This window comes from Oryzias latipes (assembly GCF_053564925.1).
Source record: "Oryzias latipes strain Hd-rR chromosome 1 unlocalized genomic scaffold, Olatipes_Hd-rR_3.1 chr1_Y".
Classification (NCBI taxonomy): Eukaryota; Metazoa; Chordata; class Actinopteri; order Beloniformes; family Adrianichthyidae; genus Oryzias; species Oryzias latipes.
In genome coordinates this window covers 7,714,106-7,738,864 of record NW_027616335.1, presented here as the reverse complement: position 1 = coordinate 7,738,864, position 24,759 = coordinate 7,714,106, and the positions used below count along the sequence as shown (strand labels likewise).

General features: G+C 39.6%; 2 protein-coding genes across 2 annotated transcripts; both read right to left on the bottom strand.

Moving 5' to 3' along the window:
• Nucleotides 1-2,888: 2,888 nt before the first annotated feature.
• Nucleotides 2,889-9,079, bottom strand: LOC144981355 (mannosyl-oligosaccharide glucosidase-like). The gene is made up of 5 exons (XM_078943514.1): nt 8,926-9,079; nt 7,032-7,389; nt 6,220-6,443; nt 5,798-5,991; nt 2,889-5,165 (listed from the first exon to the last, which is right to left on the bottom strand). The coding sequence occupies exons 2-5, from the start codon at nt 7,378-7,380 to the stop codon at nt 3,395-3,397; spliced, it is 2,538 nt and encodes an 845-aa protein (XP_078799640.1). The 5' UTR covers nt 7,381-7,389; nt 8,926-9,079; the 3' UTR covers nt 2,889-3,394.
• An 846-nt stretch (nt 9,080-9,925) lies between these two features.
• On the bottom strand, nt 9,926-24,544 carry LOC144990330 (programmed cell death protein 4-like). Its single transcript, XM_078943515.1, has 11 exons — nt 24,168-24,544; nt 17,270-17,554; nt 16,960-17,057; nt 15,478-15,591; nt 15,175-15,396; nt 14,230-14,327; nt 14,007-14,121; nt 12,453-12,560; nt 11,435-11,545; nt 11,202-11,341; nt 9,926-10,963 (listed from the first exon to the last, which is right to left on the bottom strand). Exons 1-11 carry the CDS (start codon nt 24,211-24,213, stop codon nt 10,912-10,914), a joined length of 1,389 nt encoding a protein of 462 aa, XP_078799641.1. The 5' UTR covers nt 24,214-24,544; the 3' UTR covers nt 9,926-10,911.
• Between the last annotated feature and the right edge of the window lie 215 nt (nt 24,545-24,759).

Sequence of the window (24,759 nt, the reverse complement as noted above, 5' to 3'; positions counted from 1 at the left end):
TAAGTTGTATTGAAAAAGCCACTTTTCCACTCACAAATGCCTTATTAATTAGCTCCCTCTAGCATACCTGCCCGGTAATTACATTCAATACAGCAGTCAGCACTGGGAGCTGGGGGCCACACCGAGACAACTTTATAATTACTCCGCACATTTATCATCATTTCAAAGTGTAAAGAGGAAAAACGTGGACATTGTTTGAGATTCCTGTCCAGAGCGCTCACCTGTCACCCAGCAGACTTATAGGAGATCATGTTTAGGATGGGATAACATGATATGCAAATGACCACTGACTCATCTGTTTATTATTCAGTCGCATTAGTTAGCTCTGGTGTTTAGCTATTATCCCATCTCCCTGTGAAAAAAGGGTCTTGGGTGAGGGGGATGGATTGCGCAGTGAGTGCTTTAGTCACACAGATCGTCCTCACTCTTCAAAGAAATAAATGCATTTTTTCTTTTTCTTTTTTGACTGCAGTTGTATTGAGGGGATGTGGAATCTATTTCCTCTGAGAGGAGCAACACAAGGCAGAGGATATGGCTCATCTGTGCCCCAAATCCCTGGATCCTTTGCTCTGCGTTAGCAGGTCACAGAGGTCAAACAATGATTTTGAGTCTCCTACAGGTGTGCCAAAAGCACCGATTTCATTTTGTTATGGCAAAAACTTGCTTTGGGAGGGGGGGTCAATACTGATTGCATATATTATTTCCGCAAAACAATTGTTTTTGCAGCTTTTTGCAGACACATTTTGGTTTTTTTAACAATCTTTACAGAGGCCTTGGTGATCATAATGTCCACATTTGTTGGACATGGAAAAATCTCCGACTGTAGATTGCAAGGCATCTGGTAAAACCACCAGCTTCACAGCCTATCTGCTGTTCTGCTAACAGAGTCCCTATTTTTAGCCACACAACCTTACAGCACCATGCCTTTCCCTTCAACTATACAACTGCGCATCTAACCCATTCAAAGGATTTCTGAAAAGTCTACAGGCTGGAATCCAGCGGTCATGTACACATGCCGAGTGCCCGCATCAGTGATCTCAGTACCAGCTTTTTGTGTTCTCTGGAAAAATTATTAACAGGAACGCTGCTACTGTATGCCCCAGAGTGAGATTGTATGCCAGCATATGTCAAGGAGTGAAAAGAATTTGCCATCAATGTACTTCATGCCTTTTGATGTGGGGTAATTAAGCACCAGGCTCTCACACAACAACTGCGCTCCATGGAAACCGTGAAGAAAAAAAAAAAAAAAGGAAAAAAAATTGACGTCAGCTAGAGGCCTTCAAATGTGCCATTTGAAAAAGGAAAAATGATACGGCTGTTGTACTTAAGGTCACAGTGCTGCAGCTCCCGTCTGCTTTGAGTGACAGAAAAGGCGACGTCTCTATTGCACATGACAGGGCTGACTAAAAGCTACTTCAATACTTTTTTATCACCTGGAGAACAAGAGAGCTGCAAACAGAAAATAAGGCTCTTTAGGGTTGTTAATGTTCAGTGATGCTCCAGGTTCATCGCTGCACTATGCTGGGCTGATAAAAGATATTTACCAGTGTACACTGAATTGTTAGAACATTTTAGAAGAGATCCTGGTTTGACTTTATTGAAATGGAATAGGTGCTTCTTTAAAAATGTCATTCGTTAAAACAATGAAAACAAATAAGGGCCGTGGAATTTTCTGTGTGGGTTCCTTGTAATACTAACCAAAACAAATGTAACGGGTCGCGTATTTAAACCATGAAACCCAAGTATTTTCTTCTGGGGTTTTATAGTTAAGTTGTTTTTCCTGTTTTAGGTAGCTGCAATAAAAATAACAAAATAAAAAAATTGATTTTTTTTTTTAAATTTGTTTTTATTAAAAGAGCAGCCAAATTGGACCCTGTGGGTTTGCCAGTTTAAAGATTCCACAGCTCATTTATATTCTCATCCATTTTTTCTCTTTCGGGGTGACGGGGCTGCTGGAGCCTATCCCAGCCACTTTCGGACAAGGCAAGGGACATCCTGGACAGGTCGCCAGTCTGACGCAGGGTCACGATCACACACCCATTCATACTACATACTACTACATTCTGCTCACATTACTTTGAGCAGAATGTGAGGGACTTGAATCAGGGGAAGAACTATATCCGTTTTAAGGTTGATACAGTAAACAAATTCCCTTTAAGTAAAAGTTACGAAATGGAGTTTTTGAGATATTTCAGTAACATCTAATCAATAAAACAGCTTAATTGCTAAAGAAAAGTAATTGCCAGCCTGAAAGAGTCAACAGCCTAACTTAACTTCAAAGACAGTCACAAGGTAATTCACGCTGAATTTCTTCATTTATTCAAATCTTCTTCTTCAGATACATGTCACACAAAATTATATTAAGACTCACTCCAAAGAAAATCATGTTTTTATCATGTTCTTGTGGCTTTTTCTTCACGACTGGGACATACATTAAGAAAATCAGCTTAAAATTGCATTTCTGAGTATTTCTTTATCCAAATAATTCTGAATCAGGAGCAGACAAAAAAATGCAGTTGGAAAAAGCTTGCAAGTGTGATGTCGAAGCTGCTAGAGCAGGGCACAAGCTTCCTGCTCCGCTCCATTCTGATTGAATCCACTTGCAAACAAGTAGATCCATAAATCTCTTCGTTTTCCTCGTCTAAGTTGGCATCTGGCTCAAAACTTTACGGCTGCATAGCTCCAATACTGCTTGGTGTTGTAGGTTGGTGTTGTGAGGGCTGTAAGCTAGCGGGAGGTCGTGTAAACAGATGGATGTGGGGAAGGGAAGGAGCCCACAACTCAGAGGCAGATTTCTAATGAAACACTGCCGCTCTGCAAAAACTATGTCCTAGAAAACAACACGGTTTTTTAGACTAAAAAGACAATCAAATTAAAAGACCAGTGGGAAGGTTTTTACGATTTTTTTTTTTTTTTTTTATTTTCTTTTGACAAAACAAACCCAATGTCACAGAAACAAGCATATCCCCCTCCCAGTCAAAGCACAGGTTGTGACATAAAATATGTTGCCATTTAATTTGTCAATAAACAATACAATGGCCGATGTTCAAGACGGGAAGAGATATTACAGAATAGAGTGGAAAAATGGCACAACTACAGATAATGACCGTTATTTGTCAAACAGAAGTAGGACTTGACTTACTTCCCAAAACAAACAAACCAAAACAAACTAAGAACCAGTTCTTGTAATACCGTTGACAGCTTTTGCATTTCACTCTTGTTAAATCTACCCTCCACAAACCCCCAATGGAATCTGTTGTATAAAAGAGAAGAGGGGACTAACGAAAAGATGGTGAACATTTTTTAGCATAGTTTGTTGGACCATATTGTAGCCATTAACTTTGTCCATATAAATAAAGGCCATTATCTGAGATGACAAGGATTTCTGTAGAAGTCAGTACTGCTCAGCCATCATTAGGACGGTCAGGGAAGACCAGCCAGTGAAGGGGTGGCTTCCTTGGCCCTTACCCGTGCTGTCGTTGTACTGCTCCCAGATGTACCCTGTTTCAGCATACTGTCTAAAAACATTATTTATAATGTTAGTCCTGAGTTCCTCATAAAGAGCAGCTGCCTTCTCTTGGTATGGCCCTTCTACGTTGCTGTAGTGGTGCAGGGCTCTGACTGCCAAGTAGTTGATGTTGATCCACACGGGCCCCCTCCAGTAGGGGGCGTCATGTTCCGTATTTCGCTTCATATACAAAGGGTCAGCTTTAGACAGAGAGCGCAGGCCGTAGGGCGTCCACAGCTTACCGGGGTCTCTCATGTCTCGGAAAATGTGCTCCAGTTTGGGCGAGTCCGGCTGCAGGATTTGCAGAAGGAAGGGAAATAAGCTGATGTAGCCCAAGGCGTTTACGAACTGCAGCTTGGGGACTCTGCGAACGGAGCGAACGAGGCGAGTCACCGGGAACTGATGACGCGGTTGTCCTGGAGGTACGTACACCTTTTCTGGCTGCAGAGACACGGCTTGTGTGTGGTTGCCATAGTCACTGAAAGCTTTGAGCTGTTCAGACCAGTGCAGCTCATCGAGCAGGTTGTTATCGCTCAGCACATCGTGTGTGAGTTTGTAGTCTTGGTAGTCCTCGCCTAGAAGCTGAGCTATGCTAGCCATGACGCCTGAGGACAACGCCATCCAGCAATGTAAATCCACGTGCCGTTCATCCACTGAGGGGTGTGACGCCCGTGGGTAGTCATCTAAGCCAGAGGTCAAGGTTTTGGGGTTAAGGAAAAGATTGGTGTCCTTATCACGCCCGCGCCAACGGTAAGAATTAGGTCGAGGCCCCTTCTGGGTGGTGTTGTACCATTCAAACCAGGTTTTCAGCCTCGGGAAGAGCTGACGGAAGAAAGGCAGCGTCGGTTGTAGCGCTGCGTCATCTGGGTGAGAAGCGAGCTGCTCAATGAGATCCTGAAAAACTAGGAAGAGAGTGGGCGGGTTTGCATTTTCATTTTGCTGAACAACAAATTCTGCCGGCACTTTGCTGCGAGCCTCATCCCCAAGAATCTGCTCCCGGGGGATCCAGCCTTCTATGTTCATTAGGTCAATCCAGTGGGCGATAGCCTCCCTCGTTACCTCAGGATCCCACTTGCTCAAGAGCAGCTGGTGAAAGCCCTCGTCCCACAGGAACCCCCTGGGAAAGAAGGAGCGCGAAGGGACGGCGGTGAATAGAGCACCTTCAGGGTACAGAAGTGGGTACTCGTTGAAGGCCGACTGTACCACCGACTGGCCGTGAAAGTAACCCAATCCACCCAACATGTTGCTGAGAGCCGTTTTGGCAAACTTTATATGCGCCTGACTGAAACCTTTGCTTTCAAGCCCAAATATGCTCTCAAGCTTAGCATTGAACTCAGCTTTCCTCCTCTCTAGCTCCTGCGTCATGACAGAACCGACCAGCTGGTTGGGACGATCGAAGAAGCTTCCGGACTCAAACAGAACTTCAATTTGGAAAGGTAGCTGGACGGTCACCTGGTGAACCACAAAGTCGCTCTCTGTCCTTGAGTCTACCGGCTTCTGCTGGTTTGGATGATGGGGAGGCTTGTAGGTGTCTACCCCAAAGTAATGCCTTTTCTCACCAGAGGGGGGGCTGTAGACAAACCTGCGGTTCAGACTGAGCTTTACAATGTCGGTCAGCTTCTCCAGGCCAGGAGAGACCGTCTGAAGGTGGTTGTAGCTGGAAAACAAGAGCCCAGTGATTAGCGCCTTGTGCCATTTACAATCTGTGTGTGTTTTGAAAGCAATGCTAATCTGTAACCTCAGAAATCAAGCTAATGATGAAGAAAGATAAATCCTTCAATTTTATCTATATCACACAAAAGCCTAAAAAAATAAGAAGAATGAAAAGTTTCTCTTGGGAGACTGGCACGTTAATGCCAAACTTAATTTTAAAAGTGTTATTCTGAATATAAACAGAAACTTGATTAAACAGCATCTGTGATGTCTTATGAGGTCCTTATGAACGGCTCTTTCTTTAGGTTTGAAAAAGTTGAAGTCCTCATATAATTAACTGTTCAATAACATGCATAAACAATTAAAACTCCCATCTACATCATTTTCTCTCAAACCGCAGTAATCGCTGTATGCTAACCTAACTTATTGTGAGCGATTCTCAGCTTCAGGGCTGCAAGTTCATCTTTACAGATCACCAGATTCTAGAGGTGAAAAACTCATATAATTTTTCTTTTATTTGAACATTTTTTTGTCTACTCAAGGTCAACCTTAGCAATTGTGGAACTATACCAAGGTTGAGCTCGACTGAATAGACTACATGTAACAGTTTGTAATTTTAAATGTCTTTTCCACTACCTGGCATATTTAGTGCTGGATAACTCCCCAGTGACAGGCTTCCTGAAAGTGATCTTAAAGTTCCCAAGCTCCTCTGAGACGCCGGTGATGGACCCGAGGCGATTTCTCTCCTCCATGTGTCCCCGCAGTGAGCCCTGTGTGTCTGCCGCAGCGTAAAACATCAGCGATATGACTGGAGCTTGGGGAGCAGAACTCTGGGGGATCAAATCAAATGGAAAAATGTACAGTTTTGACCCATATTAAACTTCAACACTGTATTTTCCAGACAATAAGTCATGGTTATTTCCATAGTTTCAACAGGGGATGATTCCTTTCTTCTTTATTATGCATTTTTGGCTGCTGTGACTTATAGTCCGAAAATTACTCTAACTGATATTTTTGGATCTGCAACTAAAGCTGACTGAAGACGGTTAAAAACGAACATGTTGTTTGGCTGTGATCCTCCAGGTCCAGTCTCCTCCATGATGTCCTCCGGCCCTCTTTACAAACTCTGTGGTTAGCGTGAAATCGCCATCTCGAATTTCTTGGACGCCAAAAGTGAGTCCGTCATGCATCAGCCAGCCGTATCCTTGCAAATGGTCCCCCTGCTCACAAGTGTGTCTTAGATTCACGTCGAGGTCAGAGAACTGTCGCATCCACATCATGCCTGCAGAAACACAAGCACAGACTTAAAGAGAAGCATAAACTAAAAGATCATTTGATTTTTTAACTATTCTGGCTTCAAAGCTGCAAGAAGAGTTTCCAGCACTTCTAGTGGTGCAACTGCAAGAGGACTTTTTGGCCATGATGGTATTTTAGCAACAGTTTATACATGTAAAAAGTCCTTAGATATAAAAAATATCTGCTGCCCAAAATACAAATTTCTTTCAAATCACAGCATGTTAAAGGAGGAGATCTGCCCGGTATAATACTTTGGTTATTTATATAAATCAAAACAATTCAAAACACACATTTCAAACGTAAAACTAAATGTTGTATTCATATTTCTTATTTTAAATTGTGCATAATTTTGTGTTTATGCATACTTTTTTATTGACAGTTATCTTACCCTATAGAGAACTGCTTATAAGTTTTTGATGACAAAGAATTGTAATTCTTCTCATAAAATTTTAAGTTTTTGAAAATGATTTAGTTAGAAGGAAATGGTATTTATTCAAATCACTCATCTTCTCTGTAAAAATGAAATCTCAAAGTACAGTTTGCTTTAACCAGCTCTTAGATGCTTATTGCCTACCTGTAACAATCGACTTGGGGCTCCTTGTTTTCATCCCAAAGTAGACCTGGGGCCTGTATGAGCCCCAGAACCTCTCTGGAGAAGCCTTGGCGCTGGTGCTGCTGGCGTTCAGGACCCGAGGTGCTGGATGCAGAGTCACCACTCGCTTGGCCAGACTGGATCGCATGTGGATGGTGTAGAAGAACCAGATGAGGCTGAATATGCAGAGGCCGATGGAGATGTTGATAAAGACTTTTCCGATGTCGACTTTCTTTTTCTTCTCTTTGCGGTGAAACACAGCGGGTTTGTCATCTTTCCTTGGAGGGGGAGGAGCTTCACCGGTCACGACCCTCTTCCTCTGCCTGCCCATCCTGCCCTTCTGTAAAATTGGGGGGGAAATAATCAGCTCAATGTAGCATCAAGGGCACTGACAGAATATTGTGCCACAAACATAAACATAATTACTCAATTGCCATTTGGAATTAGACAAGCAAATCTGAATATTGAAATTAAATAAAAGAAATTAGTGATGTAGCACCGTTTGTCAGCCTTTCAACTCTTTTCTTGGTAATTACATTTTTTTCAAAAATTAGGTGATTGAAAAAAAATGTTTTTCAATAGAATCAACTTTTCCTTAATTTCCTTCCTTTTAGTAAGAAAAGCACTTTATAATATTATGAAAATGTTTCTTGTGAAATAAAACTACACATTTTATGAAATGCAGCTGATTAATGCATTTTTTTCTCTATTTAGCTAAATATTCAAACAAAAATTAATGTTCTAATTAAGAGCCTTTTTTAAATATCTTTCTGTAATTTTAAAAATCCATTAAATATTCACTAATCTCGTTTAAAGACACGCCACACATCCACTGACATGTTATAGTATAATACTGTATTTTCATTTCATTTTAGATCCCAGATTCTTATCCATTTGATTACACAGCTTATGGATGGTCCTCTTTCATTTATTAGAAGACAAACATTCCAAATAACACACAAATAATAGGACGTTAAATACAGATGGCACAATGTGATAGTAAACTTTGAATTATCTTGTTTATTTGCTTTTTCACAAATGTCTTGGGAGTTCTATTGTCTCTTTAAAGTGTTTTAAAGCCGCTAATTCTAAAAAAATAATTTTCTTTTCTCCACTGTCTTGCTGATGTTTTAATGTTACTCCTGTATTGCATGTCTCTATATCTAATGTAGCTATTACATCATTTTTAATGTGCCAAACGGTTAAAGCTTAATTGAAAAAATATTATTTCAACAATAAGGACATTCTGAATTTTTTTTCTAAATCACTGGTGTTGACTTTTATTCTGAAAATACTGACAGGCTACATCTTTCCATTTGCTTCCTTGATCACATTTTTACAAAGCTGCAATTCAAGTCTAATGTAGGCTACTGTTATCACTTCCTCTATGAATACAATACAATACTAATTTTAATAAAAATGCTTATGTAGAAAAACAAAAAGGCTGCTAAAGGTTGCATTGATGCCATTTTGTATACATGTTCTGGGGAATAAAGTAAAAAAATACAATGGAGCCACCTGAAACAGCAATGAGTTTGTTATGATTTCACGTCCTAAGCTAAGAAAGAAGGCAACATTAAACTTCTGCAGTCTCTGGTTGCGCAAAATGAATAAACACTGCCTCCGCATTAATCTTTTTTTTTAATGCCAGATGTTTGCAGATCAAGCACTGAGAGCCAGGTTACACTTTCAGTTGGTGAGTGGCTGAACGCCTCGCCAATGATCCACCTGTCCTGTCAGGCTGCTATGCTAATGGTAGCTCAGACACGCGCCAGCGCCGTTGGCGACATTTGCTTCTGGATAGTTCGGCAGTTCGTGAGGAGCGGGTCCGCTTTACGTTTCCCGCTTCGTGTTCATTGAGCAAATAGTCACTGACCTGTCCAAAGAACCAGCCTCAGCTGTTCATGGTCTGCTCTTAGCTAGCTACGCTCGCTAGCCACTTCCGGGTTCCTTCTGATTTCATCTGACGTGTACCTCGCTGCGTGGCGTCGCGTGATTACGTCACTGCCTCCGTGGTCCCAAAACGCTTTAAAAATGCTGATGTGAAAATAAATAATTAAATAAATCAGCCCTAAGTAGGAACAGCGTTATTGTTTGTTTGTTTTTTTCCAAATTATTGTCGTAAACGTTGACACATGGTCACATTGCACTGTTTTCTCACATTAGAGTTGATTAAAATTGGATTTTCAATGCCCTGTTAGTGTGCTAAAGGGTTAAAAAAATAATAAGTCTTAAAACATGTCAACGGATGCCCAGGGCCAAAGGTCGTATATAAAATACAGAAACCTAAAGTATGATGTAGATACATTTTAACATAAGATTTAAAATAAAAACATTTGCTTTATTTTTCCATCATTTACAATCTGGTAATAAACTGATTATTACCATAAAATAATACTTCATGTATTTTCCATAAGGAATACACTTTTGTTTTTATTATTATTCCTGCTTTTAAAGCTACTTTTTAATGCTGGGCTCTGAATCCTCTTTGTCACAGTTTTAAGACCCACTAATGAAAATAATGTTTTAATGTGCTAGTGTGACATTTTTCTCTTGATGGAGGACATATTTAAAGCAAAACGTTAAGCTTTAATAAAGTCTTTCTTTATTTAAGAAGTCGTGATTCAAGAGCAGACGCAAAAAATGCCATTAGAAAGAGCTTTTAGGTATGACGTAGAGGCTTCCTGTTCTGCTCCATTCTGATGCATCCTTGCAGACAAACAGATCCATGCATGTCTTTGTTTTCCTCGTCTAAGCTGGGATCTGGCTTAAAACTGTACGACTGGATGGCTCCAATATTGCACGCCATTTTGTAGCCACAAAGCAACTGGTGCAAAAAAAACATTTACAAAAAAAAAAAAAAAAACACTACTCACTCAGTTTGTTGCCTTTTTATTGAATGAAAGACAATGAGAAAAAATTTTTAGTACAACCTTTGGACAACATGTAAAACAGTTTGACAGGGGTAGAAATGTCTTATTAACAAACTGTTTTCCAAGGTATGAAACTTTAAATGAGATTGATCAGACATGAAAATCAATCACAACTGAAATATGAAGGCAACTTTGCTCTCCATGTCTGCTTTTATTTCAATAACCTGCTCAGAATTCACTTACCTTGGGGTTTAGCTACACTAGTTCAACTACCAGCAAAGTCAATTATCACACAATTATTCATCACAATTTGTTCTTTTGAGAAACTGCCTCTGAATCACAACTGTTTTACAAAGAAAACGTTTATGACCGGGATGCAAAGAAAAAGACAATAAAATGCTCCGTCATAAAGTCAGCCGCTCGAATAAGAATTTACATACAGAGATGTCTGAAGTGACTTCAAATCTTTTGTGGTAGAAAGCTATAAAGGGTTCAGATCTTTGCTGTTCCACTAAATTGCCAAGTGCTTGCTGGCGGTACAGTATGCCCTGTTCTGTAAGTGTTCCCCCCCCCCCATTCAAAGCGCACAGTATGAAAAAGCAAAATGGCAAAAGGCCAGAACAAAGAGAGTGACCAAAAAAAAAAAAAAACAAGAAAAAGAAAACACAAAGCCAGCCTGTTCACCTGTCCCCAAACCGTTCTAACTTAAATTATTCTTAACAAGTATGAGGACTGAGGCAAAAAGGTCACGTCAACCCCGACGAATATTCTTCAAAAAAAAAAAAAATGGTCAAAACCGATTAACTAGATGAACGCCCAGGCCACTCTTCAGGTAACTCTGAACGGAAATGCTGGTTTGTGTTTTGATATTCTCAAGACAGGAACATCCCCCGGTTTGGGGAAGCATCGGGAGGCATAACACGGGGTGCAAGAAACGGTGATCACCCCCTTCCTCATTATCCCTCGCTTGTTGCTTGTCCTCTTGGAAATTAGTTCTTGATCATCCCACCATCTCCTTCACTTACGAAACGCTTCCGCCCTCTAGTGGTAAAAATGGGGAAAGAAATAATCAGAACCATTTAATTTTTCTTCCAATAATTGCTATTCAGCACTGGTTTATGTGAAATGAACAAAATGAATGCCAAAATAATTGTGTTGAATATTAGCTACAGAAATGTTCATTTATGATACTAAAAAAGTTAAAGCATAGCAGAAAAATTACTTTGTGACAAAAAGCTTTGTTGCTGACAGTGACCCTGCACAGCTATACAGCCCTCACCTGGAAGGACAGGTGTCCCTCAGCTGTTTGGTAATTACAGACTCCTGGTAGCAGAGATCCACAAAGTTTTCCATAATGGAGTGGGCGTGTGGAACATCCAGACATATTTCAGGAAGTTCGTTGTAGACGCGCTCGAAACCCTGTGGAGAAAGGTGAAATATCAAAAGCTGCACAACGTTTTCTCGCCGCTGTCTGGAGAATAGGAGGGTTGTGAACTAATGAAAAGAACGAACCCTGTTCATCTGATCCACAGTGATGAGACCGGTTTTCCAGAGGGACTGAAGGAGCTTCATCATCATGTGACCGGCAGTGTCTCCGTTTGACTCCAGCACCATCACTACAGCCTACAAAAATAAAAACACACCAGCAAAGTGGAATCAGTAATAACTAGAAGAATATGTCGTTTTAGTTTAGTCCAACTTTATGGGATCAATAAAGTTAAATTCTATTCTAATGTTTATAGAAGCACAGGAACATCAAATATAATGGAAAACATACACATTCTACTACAGTGGGACAAAGGGGAGGACTTGATGTTTAACTCGTATTTTTCTCTTGCAGTCATACGTATGTGAAAAATATGAAGTGATATTTCTGCCACCACATTGCGAACAAAAGTCACAGTTTTGGGATCAAATTTTACTTAATTGCAAACAAAATGTTCATTTTTTAAAACAAAACTTTCAAAGAAAAATGTTAAATTCTTGCTTTTGAAATGTTTTTCTTTGCTTTCAATCTATCTATCTATCTATCTATCTATCTATCTATCTATCTATCTATCTATCTATCTATCTATCTATCTATCTATCTATCTATCTATCTATCTATCTATCTATCTATCTATCTATCTATCTAACTATAATAAATTGTGTAAAGTTTATCTGCTGGCATTACACTAAACAGGCCTGTGTGATCTTTAATTCCCCTGGAGCAAAATATTGGTAAAAAGATTGATTTTCTTTAAGATCTGTTTGTTATTAAAGCAAAAGCAAGATGAGAGAGAGCGCATCTGAAAACCTTTGTGTTGCAAACACAAAAAAAAGGGATTTTGAAGCAAAGAAAAAGATTTTGAAAGCAAACATTGAATATTTCTATTTAAAACTTTGAAAGTTTTGTTTAGAAAACTGAACATTTTGTTTGCAATTTAGAAAATTTGGATCTCAGAACTCCGACTTTTGTTCGCAATGTGGTAGCAGAAAATTGCTTCATAGGGAAAACACTTTAGATCTCCCAGAATGCACTGCAGAACACCTCATAGACCAGCTCGTGGTGGAAGTGGGGGACTTCCAGGTCTCGCAGGCAGTGCTCGGCCTCGGCCACATCTCCTGATATCAGGTACTCTTTGAGCAGAAGGTTCATCTGTGGAAAACAAAGTGCAACAAAAGGAATTTTAGATGAATATGTAAAAAAGATTGTTGGTAGCAGACTATCAAATAAACATCTCTCATATTCACAGTACGTAAAAGCACACAGGCTGATATTTGACATTACTTCTATTGTATGTTAAACAGATAAATGCATGGATGATGTCTGTTACATCGTAATATAACAATACTGTAGTAATTCAATTTTACTTATCACAACACAGGGCTTCACACTGTGAATTATGCTGTTAGGTAAAATAGCTCGACTGCAAAAAGAAATAAAAAAATATTAAACCTCTAATTTATTCACACTGGCACACTTTAAATCTAACCAATACATTTTTTTCCATTTCTATTATTTTTTAGCTTCATTTTTTTTAAAACCTTGGTGATGTTTTCCCTCACTGCTGACCACCAAAACAGCAGCTTCTTTACTTCATGCAAACATCTGATGCTCCTTTTGAAAACTAAGAACTAACTGGCTCTTTCAAGCAATGTGCTCCAAATCATTTGAGCTGGTGCTCTGCCTCTGGGTACAAGTCGAGGGGATACAAGAATGCGTGCTTGTTAGAGGATAGACAGAACTGGAGAATATGCAGCACAATAAGGAAGGAGGGCCAACATCCTTAACACATGAGAGAAGATGTGTAGATGATGCTGAGCTCGGGGGATGATGCTTGTAACAGACTTTCTGATGGTACTGATGACTTAAAAGACACAACGTTGGAGTCGACTCATATTTCATGATTTATAGTACAAGAGGAAGCAACTACTCCTACATGATGTGATTAGAGAGAAGATCTAAACAAAAAAGGAACATGTTGAACACGTTGCTCAGATACTGATTCCAGAGATAGAGTGAAAATCTGATCCATCCTCACAATTCAAGTTAAGCTGGGCTGATTCCGAACTTCTGCACCGACCAAAAATGCAACAAGTTCCTAAATCAAATCTTAAAATCCTGTAACAAACCCCGACTCAAGGTTTCCCTCAGGCTGCACCAGCCAGTCAATCAGAGGAGAGTCCAGAAGGTCTGACTGGTTAATCTGAAGTATACAGTGGAACTATTCTCATTCTGGAGCGTGACCACTGGCATTGATGCATGAACAACAACACATTTTTACTAAATTAAACCAAGATATTTTTGAACAAAAATGATTTTAAAGCAGTAATTGTTGGAAGAAAAAAAAACGTTGGCTATGTGTGCTGTTCATTTCCTGCTGACACAGCAGTGCAGCAGTCCAGAATGCATTTTTGCCTTCTGTGCCTTCTGTTGATGTTACATAATGATTTATAAAGGAGGGGAAAAAACCCTGCAGAGCTCGTCAATACAAACCTCCTGACTTAAACTACTTAAAAACGATCTAACCCAGCATTTAAATCAATTAAACAAAAAAAAAGCAAAACATTTTTAAGGCTTAAGAAAAAGGCCTGAGCTGACCTCTTTGACAAGATGTTTGACGGGTCTCAGGCCTCCACCGACACCCCACACATTATCCAGACGAACCATCTCCCTCTTCATGGACAGCAGCACTGCAGCACGGTCCAAAGCCACTCTGGAAAGAACAACAAAGGCGGTTAAACGACCGACTCTGCAAACTTTTTGAATGATAGGCAAACGAAGGCACGGGTCTGCGACTGAGAATCTGCTGGTTCTGGGTCACCTGGCGTGCTCGCAGTCCACTTTGCCTTTATGACAGTCCAGGAAGTCCATTGGGAGGACGTGGTCCGCTATGGCTCTGGCTATAAACTGGCCCAACATCTGAGACACAAAAGCAGCGATATTTAATAACACAGTTAATATCCGTAACACATAGGAACACTTGACGATTTTACAAGAGGCATCAAACCAAACTCTATATCAAAAGCCAACCGCCTGCTCTAACATTTGGATCATTTGGATACATTCAGACAATAGAAAAACACTTTGAAACAGGCTGTTACAACTTGAAACAAAAGTACCGCTTCACAGAGTAAAGCTGAAGAACCAACAACCCTATCTTAAAATATAAATGACGATAGAGCCAACAAACTGTTTTCCATCAAAATAGGACATGTGATATATATTTGGTCAAATCTGCTGTTACATCTGGAAAACGACAATGGAGCTAAATCCAGACCTACGATACACTTGCTGCATTACTATTTATCATTCTTTCATCTCATATCATAATGCATGGGTTACCATTCTAATTTAAAACCAAAAATGTATCTGCATTAACTATTTGTGTTTTGTTGTTAAAAGGACCCAAAGAACTAACATCGTTTGAAAATCCTTCAGCCACAACAGTAAAATATATCCATGCATATATAAATATCTAAATTTGTATGAATATATAATGAACTACTTGACAAAAAAAAAAGTTTGTTTTATGCTAAAGTTAGGTTAAAGGGGTCTTTTCTAGGGAACACCAGGCACTGATGATGGAAAACTCTCCAAAACGCAAAGTAGAATCAACATGTAATCTGCTTCAGAAATGGAGGCATGGAAAAACAAATAAATACAGCCTATAATAAGCTCATACTTAATCTTTTAAATCTGTCGAGTCCTGCAGTGCTTCTCCACCCTCTTAAACACTCGTCTACGCCTGTGCATGAGTGAGATCTACCTGAGGAGCCTCCGGCGTGTCCAGGATGAGATCTGGAAGATCTTTTAGCATCTTGTCGAAAGCGCGAGACATGTCGCCCTGCGACAACATTTTGCCCGACAGATCCGACAGCAGGAGCGAGGTCAGCTCTCTGTGACTGGCTTTTCCTTCCAGGGACAAGGACACAGCCAAGGAGGACACCTCATATTTATGGGGGCCCAGGTTGAGCTCCTTCAGTAACATCTGACAAGTGGGAAAAGTTCTTTTTGAGTGAGTTCATTAGCCCTAAAAAAAAGTTTTTGTTGTTGTTTTAAAGTCATTTACCTGGACCTCTTTGGTGTCTCCATGTTCAAAGTACTCCTGTACAATTGGGTTGACCATTTTCTCCATTTCCCGCTCTTCCACTTCTGGCATGACTGTCTCATAAACAGTGTCACCCTGGAAAAAGACGCACCCATTATAAGAAAAGTGGTTTATTGACATCCACAAATGTGCATGAACTAACGAAAAATAACATTCTAGCACTAAATATGTATCAAACTCTTTGGTTCCTGTGCATTAGTGTCCTGCAGAAGAGGCTAGCATCCTGCCACCAGAAGCTTTTGCTATGTTTTCCCTTTCACTGCCAATAAAGTTGAGGCTACCAAACTTCCTTACAAATACAATTTTAAAACAATCCTTTGGGAAATTTGCAAGTCAAAAATGAAAAATTATGCATATTTTTAAAAGAATATCGAACCACTAATCGGTAAGATTTGAGTCTTTTTTTATTTTTTTTATTTTAGAAAACATTAAAGACCATGTCTGATCATCTTTTAATCTATTTAAAAACAATCTCAGTGGTTTTTAAGTTATTATATGGTTTTTAGCAAAAATAAAAAAGTCCTCTTTTTAAGACATGATTTCTGCAGATCGGCAGTAACTCATTAGAAATTCACCTGAGTCGTGGGGGCGAAGTAGGCCCCCCCCTACTCCCCGTCATCCATCTGTCTACACGCTCACAACAATTTGTAAGAAGAAATACTCAGAAATGCAATTTTAGGCTCTATTTGCTTTATAAATGTCCTCCATCATCAGAAAAGAGCTACGAGAACATTTTAAAAATACCCAAAACAGGATTTTTATCAGAGTGGGTCTTTAAAAAATGAATGCCAAATTTAGGCAAAGTAACTTGTGTGTATTTAGCATTTTTGCGAGAACTCCTGCAAGAAGAATTTGCTTTCAACTTAAAAGCTTTTAAAATTAAATCCATCTCAACATAAAATACCAAGAGAAAAGCATGTGTTACCATGAGTCATCTTTATTTTAAATGTTCTCAAACTGACATTTTCCCAAGCACGGGATGACCTGTACAGTTCAGAGGTCCTTGATCTACTGAGTGATTCAAAGGTCACCGTCTGCACATGTCCCACCTCTTCTTCTGTGGCACTCTGACCCACTTTCCTCTCAATGCCTGACATATTTGCACCGATTTTGCGCGTCGAGGCCGAATGACACTTTCTTCTGAGCAGTTTCTAAACCGTTATCTGCCTTTTATAGACATAAGCTCCGTTCCCACCCGGTCATGTGACGACAACCAAGCACAAGTAGGCCTGGTCTTCAGCATCACCAGGAGCACTTAGATGATAACAGGGTTAAAGATTGTAAAATTGTGTTGATTGTGATGGGATAAAGCCATCTGCTCAGTAAAACGTGTTTTTAAGGAAACGAACCTCCAAACGTCTGGTTCCCATCAAATAGGAAATGTTTCACTTTTTAGTCTTAAAACATCACATTTATCTGTCTTATGTGAAGACACACAGTCACCTGAGCAGACTCATCGTAGTTGGGGTCCTTCACATCTGGTTCTTCATCTTCATACACCATTCCAGCAGCCCCCCAAACTCCCTTTCCACCAGCCCCACCTAAAGATGATCAAAAACATTTGTAGAAATACACAAACAATTAATAACCATCACTATTTCTCTTAAAGACTTTTTGTATGCATGGATCTTAAATTTTAAAAAAGAATTTTTAGCACAAAATATGATCATATACATTACACAACAACTAACTGTACGTTGCTGACATATGTAGTGTCAGCTGGTTTGTTATGTGTTGTTAGAGTAAACTGGACCTTTTTTCGGGAGGCCTCTGCCTTTGCCCATTCTGGATTTGCGGTCGTTGGTGACGACCTTGCCCTTCGGACTGTGTGGGTCTGCCCCCGCCAAGTCTTTAGACTCGGAGGACTCGCTGGCGGAGTTGCGCGACGAGGACCTGCGCAGGCGGCGTTTGGCTTTGGCTTTGAGACGAGCCTCGTGGAGGGCTTTCTCCTGGGGCGTCCAGTTACCATTGACCTCTGCCTCATCCAGACCATCTTCATCATCACTATAAGGGCCGTTGACATCTCCTAGGTTTCCTCCTAAAAGAGAGCAGTTTTGCATTTGTATAATAGACCAGTCAATGTGCTGCTATGATTCATTGCTCTGGGAAAAAGCTGCTCCAAATACCATCCAACAATATCAATGATATTTCTAACAGGATATGACACCACCAAACACTGGCCTTTCTAAAAATATGCCAACAAATAGAAACAAACTGAACAATTAGTTAAAAAAAATATGTAAAGTACAGCTGCTGTAGGGCTAAGAATCCCTATTAACCCTTGTGCTATCTTAGATGACCCCACCCTTACATTGACATGTTCTCCCTACCATGACAAAGGTGGATAAAGGTGGAAAGATTTCATGTAATCCATGGACACCAGTGAAGATCACAAATCATTGAAGGAAAAAGGTTCAGTGCACCGTTTAGTGGGTCTAGATGACCGAACTATCCAATGTTAAAGTGCCTAGGATAGCACAAGGGTTACGTGGAAAATTTTAAGTAACTCAGCATGAAACATAAATTTACTGAACTAATAATCACTGACATCCCTTTGGGGTGGACTCTTCTTGGTGCAAAGGTAGCCTGAAATAGATGGGCACATTGACTGGAGAGTGCAAAAGGTCAGGTCAAAGTATATTTTTAGGATTTGTTGAGTTTACCTTTAGGTCCATCTGGCTGTCAATCAAACCCTACCCATGCAAGTAATTATAAACAAATTTTAGCGCTAAAAAATGGATGCCTGGCATACGATCCACAACAGATCTGCAACCAGCAAGAGTCTATACAAGACAGGCTGCAGAGTTAGAATAAAACACGTGCTTATGTGTTCAGAACAAACTGCATGTTTCCTATTTAAAGGCTAAAACTTAAGTATTTATGAGGCCTTTGATCCCGACAAAAAGAGTGCATCTCCTATTAGAGCCAGATCATCAGCGTGTGAGCAGACGCCGTCTGGAAGTCAGAAGAGGTTAACAATCGTCTTCTTGCACAGTTCATGAAACCAGGCTTATTTGAGCCAAGTCTTTCTGGTACCAACCTCTAGTGGTTGCATAAGGAACAGCATCAAGCTACAGTATCTTATTTTTAAAGGAGCGTCGAACTTGAACATAAAAAGGTTGTTAGTTGAGTAAAAAGTAAAAATTCCACTCTCAGCCCAGCTGTTCCATATTACAGATATTTGAGTATGTCCCATTAACAGGATGACAGTTTGTCTTAACTTTCAGAAATTTTAATATAATCATATATGTTTTTTAAATCCTATTATTTAACCAACTAATGCAGTGTTAGCAGGAATGGACAAAACTTAGAGATATTCGGGTTTTGACTGAAATAAAACTTTCACTCCATGTCTAGTGCTTCATTCTAGTAACCAATATAAAACGTTGAACTTAATATTTTACCTTCCTATGAGGGTAAAACAGACTATTTTGGGCAACCAGGTTAAAAGTGTGCATAAAAAGACAACAACACAACCAATGGGAGGGAAGTGGAATGCAGGAGCTGCCATAAGGGAAAGAGGAGAGGGGGGCACATGCTGGAAAACATGCTGAGTGGATTTTTTTTATGGAATGTGGCTGGACCTATGATAGAGGGGGAAAACAGAAAAGCCCTCCTTTAAGAAAAAAATTATATATATATATATATATATATATATATATATATATATATATATATATATATATATATATATATATATATATAGTGTGGGACTATTTAGTGTTCTGGATTTTCAACAATTCAGACACAATGCTCACTACTTTTATTTTTTTTAAACGGCAAATATGACATCATTAAATTCTTGAAGTAAAAATTGATAAATATGGCGATTTGACAAAGACTATTTATGAATCCACTATGTTATTAGATCGTAGATGGTTTATAAAAAATAAATTAAAAAATTGCTCAGACGCAGTGCATTGTGGTCTGTATTTTCCCATCTTGTGAGCATGGACGCACACTGCTTTTTCGCAGTGACTTCTAGGAAATTTCTAGGCCACTTGATTTTGGAACATTTGATTCAAATAGCTCAAACAAACTATATAGTGCACTAAGTAAGAAGTAGTAAAGGATTTGGATGCGACTTTTGTCCGTTTTGGCTTACAGGACTCTCAAAGAGCCTGCTGGAAAAACCAAAAAAGTAAAAATCAAAATAACTAACAAATGAAGCATAAATGTGGTTTGATACAAGAGCTTTTAAAATGTTGCTCAAAAATACAAAACTTCTGTAAAGAAAAGAAAAAACTAAGGAGAATAAAAGTAAACTTACTGGCTTGACTTAATACAGAAAAGGCTGTGCCACACCCGTGGCTTTCAAAAATCTGTAAACAGCTGACCGTGTGTCATGTTCTCCTTCAACTCCCCCTCCTTCCTCAATGTAAGCCTGCCAAGGTCATAAAATAAGGAGCTAACCAATGGCAGCACGGCAAAAGCAGAATAACATAAGGAGGGACGCAGGGCAGAAAAGGAAAAGCTCTATCCCAAAGACAAAACTAGTAAAACAAGCTGAACAAAAAGCAGTAAATCCACAAATAAAGATAGTGTGAGCTTTGTGACTGTGGAGGCCGATTGTGCAAGAAACGGTAGAGGTGTGCCACTGCGCTAATAACAAAACACAAATCCTAAGTTGCCAAAAGTTAACAAGTTTAACTCTGCCAGTGTTGCATGTGCAAGCTGAAAGTAAAAGATGGTGCATTAAGGCTTTACTTTGGGTATCCATATATGTGAGGAAGCAGGTCAGTGGGCCAGGCTTCTCATGGTTCACATGGGGGGCAGAGACAGGTTTCAAACTTCTAAATTTAAACCTGTAGTATCCGGACCATCTTTAAAGTCCGCTCTTACCAAATGAAGACGGTCGTGCCTCTAGACACCTTTACGGCGAACATAAATGACCTTACATATCTGGCCTAATCAATGTCAGGCGGACACACTTTATAAGGTCTATAAAGCATTTAGACTATTGAGTAAAGTAAATAAGGTAGAATGTATCCACCCAAGAAAACATTATTTAACAGCTTAATAGGGTGTTTGAAGTCAGTAAATTGTGTTTACTTTGCATGCACAAATAAATGCTACATAAAAACCTAAAAACTGTACATTCAATTGCTTTAAAAACAGTTATTGTGCACACTTTTCATGATGTCCTACAGCAGTCCTGAACTGCAAAGATCAAAATTATTTCGAAATTGTTCCTCCTCCAGCAAAACTGTCATCCCTGCCACCTACTCAAAAACTCATTAAAATTTGTATTCAACTAGTACTTGGTAAAAATGAAGGCCCCCCCCCCCCCCCCCCCCCCACACACACACACACACACATAAAACCTGATGACATCACAAAAGGCGAAACCATGAAAACAAATGAATATGGCCAAGATTTCTAATGGGGTTCAAAAAAATAGATAAATTAATGAAACTAAATCACATGTCGGGGGGATTTCCGAAAGAAGTTTATTATTATTACGGTATTATGGTATGGCCATATGACCTACGGCTTGGTGACAATTTTATGACAGTGTGAAATTTCGACATTGTCCCAAAGTATGAGAATAAAAACGTATGTCTGAGTGATGTTCACAAAATTGTACCTGCATGCCACGAGGTTAAGTATGGAGATTTGCCGAGGAGAGCTTGCAAAGGTGGCGTTCTCCTGTTGCTTGCACCTTTTTTTTTTTGGAACATTGTCTTAATGTAATACATCAATCCTTGGCTCAGGCTGAACAAAATAATATAATAATATATGGGGGTGTAGTTAACAAACAAACCTCAGTTGCCAAGGAAATAAAAAAACTGACATATTTGCAGATCCTTCTAAAGATCACATGGACCAATTGGTGGTCTATGTGAGGGGGGTGCAATAATTTCACTTTGTTGTACTTTCATTTATTTTATATTAGCTTTGTATTTGTAAAACTTGTTTTTTCCTTTAGCCAGCATTGTAGAAAGTTGATCAAGTTCACAAACATCACCTAAAAAAAATCATCCTTCCTTAACTTCACCTCAGAGCAAAGGCTGAAAATAGGCCTTGTATAGAGCAAGAGTCTCCATGTTTGGTCCCTTTCATGGTCATCTGCAATGGGAGTTGAGGTTTTTGGGGGATCTGAAATGTCACTATGCTAAATGAAAGGAGACTCTTAAAAGAATTCTGCTTAAATGCATGTTGCAGATAAACAGCCATAACTTTGGGATAAGTGGTGGATTGCTTTTTTCTTCTTCTCTGAATACACAACAGTAGAATTTGTGGACCACACGTGTGACACAGATAAAAGCTTCATGGGCTTGCCAGAGTTTCTAGAACTACACTCAGCAGAAGCACTGGCAAAGTTCAGGACAAAAAACCCCCACAGATAAGCAGTTTAGTGGATGACATGTTTATCAACAGCTAACATCCAATACTGCAGCACTAAGAACCGCTTTGCATGGATGGTGGGTTTGAATCCATAACTGCGTGCAGCCTAATGATAGTGTAACGTGTGCACCGGTACAGCATTGTAAAAGCATGTGGATCAACGTGCTCAAGACCTGCTCTGCTTTGCTTTGAAAACATGCAGAACCTATGGAACGTTTGTGGTTAAAGCTTGCACGAAAACTAAATCGTGTGCGCTAAGACATCAGAACCACTTAGCAGTTGATCATCAGCTCAAAAAATACATCATTCCTGCAAGCTCCTTAAACATTAGACATAAAAAACCCAAATTAGGAAAGAGGATGTAAATGAGCAATGCTTATTCAGAATATTTTCTACCAATTTCAGTTGAAAATCACAATAAAATTCTACTTGTAAGAAAAATTAAATAAACCCCTGCTTATGTCAACTCCAGTCATAGCAAATCATCAGTTCATTCACATAAAGATGAAATATTAGAATATTACAGTTTTCTGATATGTGAAAAAAAAGTTTTTCACAGGGAAAAGATTTTGTTTTGATGCATTTGCAGGCCTTAAGATAATAAATGTGTGGAGAACTGCAAAACTGCTGACACAGCCTCTTAAAAACAGACCAGGCACATGCACAAGAGAGCTACAAATGCATGCAGTTACTACTACTACTGCTGCTGCTAGGCTATTCCAGCCTTGACTGCTGTAGTGCAGATATATGTGCAATTAAATATAATTGTGATGCTATTAGAAGGTGGCAAAAATTAGGTCACACTGAATTTTTACAATCAAGAACATGATGCCAATTTGAGGTTTTTGACCAACTTTGGGTGTTGGAACTTACAAAATGTCAATGTTAGCAAACACTTATATATCTATAACTCTAAATTATCCTAAACGGTTGAAAAAGGGTTTGTAAAGTGTGATTTTTCTCCTTTAGATGCCAGTTTTACATGAATTTGTGAGCAATTTCATTTATAAATTGCAGTTTGGTGCAAAAATGCATAAGCGCTGCAGTTTGGTCAGATAAGTGTTTGCATGCACTGGATGCAAACACTGCATTGGTCAGAACTAAAGACCCAAAACCCACCAAGAAGACAGCAATTCTGTCATAATTAATAAGCCCCCCCAAATGCACAAGATTGTGACCTTCTGTATTACCCAGCATACACCGAATCAAAAATGTTTAGAGGTTAAAAAAAAAACTGAAGCATTATGAGCTCGAAGTTTGAAATGACCCACGTCTAGCAATCAGACAAAAGTGGGCCAAAATGACACAGGGAAACAAGTGAAAAGGTTTTGATTAATTTTACAGTAACATTAAAATAAAGTGCTTTAATAATTATTATTATTATGCATAGCACAACACACCACGTGGTGTGCTAAAAACACGGAATTCCTTCAACACAAACTCAAGATACATTGTTCAAGTACGGTAACAAACCAACACATGTATGTGGGGGAAAATATTGAGTTTATAGCAAGAAAATACTGAAAACCTTTAAGATAATGGCTATTTTAATGGTACGTGTAATGCAAAAATATTCTTGCTAGCTTCTGGTTTAGGGCTTTACGTGCTGACGTCACCAGCAGCCTAAAAGCAGAGCACGTAACGCATACATGGATCTTGCATGAGTGTACACATTAAAACCAGTATTTCTACACGGTTACACGTATGAGATAAAGTTTGAGGTCAAATGCGTTTGCAGGTAAAGTGAAAATACAGTTGTAGACAGCTAAAGAGGTGACATTTTTGCCAATAAATTCAAAATTGCTGCAGGGGGGCGTGAAAATAAATACGTTGTGATCGATTAATGCATGCGTAAACGACGGACTTCAAGAAAAAACGGATCCCTTTAAATGTTTAACGTCCAAGACCGACAGAAAAACAAAAATCTGCAGTCGGAGCAGCACACGACCGCCTCGTTAAAGCGGAAGTGTGGCCTCCACCAATCAAAAGCACGAAAGGGTTAAATGTGGACAAGCTAAACCACACTCGTGTCAAAATGGTTACTCCGTGAGAGGAAAAAACAAAACAAAACACAACAACTCAGCCTGAATTCGCACAACGCGCACACTTATTAGCAATGCAAATGTGCGTCAAAACACGGCGTTTGTATTGTGTGCTCAGTGTTTGTGTGGGCTTTCCACGGGCCACATGGTGGAGCGTGGCTGGCGCTGCAGACCATCCCCTGCACACACAATAGCCATCTCGGTGCACGTCTGCGGGCCCCGATAAAGCCGCACAACGCATGGCTGCAACCACAAACTCACCGTCCGCCGGAGCAGCCGTTGACCACACGTCAACTTCGTTAGCCATGGCTCTCTTCAAGTGCTCAGTTCAATTGAATAAACCCCTCCTCACGTCAGGCTGCTGTCAGTTGCAGTAGGTTCCCTTCGAAAACTGTTAAAAAGGTGTGGGTTTTTAAAAAATATATATAGACCCGTATAATCCTTTTAATTCCTTAAGAGCATAGAAGATATTGTCAGAACTTTCCTCAATCCCAGGAGCTGGGGAGATTACAAATTACGAATTCGACGATTTTGCTGGTCGAATTGGATTTCAGCAAAGGGCTTGCAAGATAAACAAAGTCTGTTTTTAACTTTGCCAGAGCGTTCGCAGAGGAGTCACGTGGTCAGAAATGTGGGAGGGGAGTGGTCAGCAGGAACCAATCAGAAGCGTGGCACGTCCATGTCACACTGAAAATGCCGTTAGTTCTGTAAATTATCTCAGATTAACAATAGAATGAATGAAATCACATTGAAAATATAAAATAAATAAAATGGTACATTTCTTTTATCAGAGGAACGTTCAGGGGTTGCTTGTCACAGCCCAGTTAAAAATGTACTTAAAAAAACAAAAAAA

Bases quoted from the DNA above. Each gene is read 5' to 3' on its own strand.
- LOC144981355 (XM_078943514.1), bottom strand. From the start codon at position 7,380: ATGGGCAGGCAGAGGAAGAGGGTCGTGACCGGTGAAGCTCCTCCCCCT. The intron at 5,992-6,219 runs GTTCGTTTTTAA...TTGATCCCCCAG, and splicing joins GGATCACAGCCAAACAACAT to AGTTCTGCTCCCCAAGCTCC. The intron at 5,166-5,797 runs GTAGTGGAAAAG...CTTGTTTTCCAG, and splicing joins TCCAGCACTAAATATGCCAG to CTACAACCACCTTCAGACGG.
- LOC144990330 (XM_078943515.1), bottom strand. From the start codon at position 24,213: ATGGCTAACGAAGTTGACGTGTGGTCAACGGCTGCTCCGGCGGACG. The intron at 15,397-15,477 runs GTAAATGACTTT...CCCACTTGTCAG, and splicing joins GAGACACCAAAGAGGTCCAG to ATGTTACTGAAGGAGCTCAA. The intron at 14,328-15,174 runs GTAGATCTCACT...TTTGTGTCTCAG, and splicing joins ACACGCCGGAGGCTCCTCAG to ATGTTGGGCCAGTTTATAGC.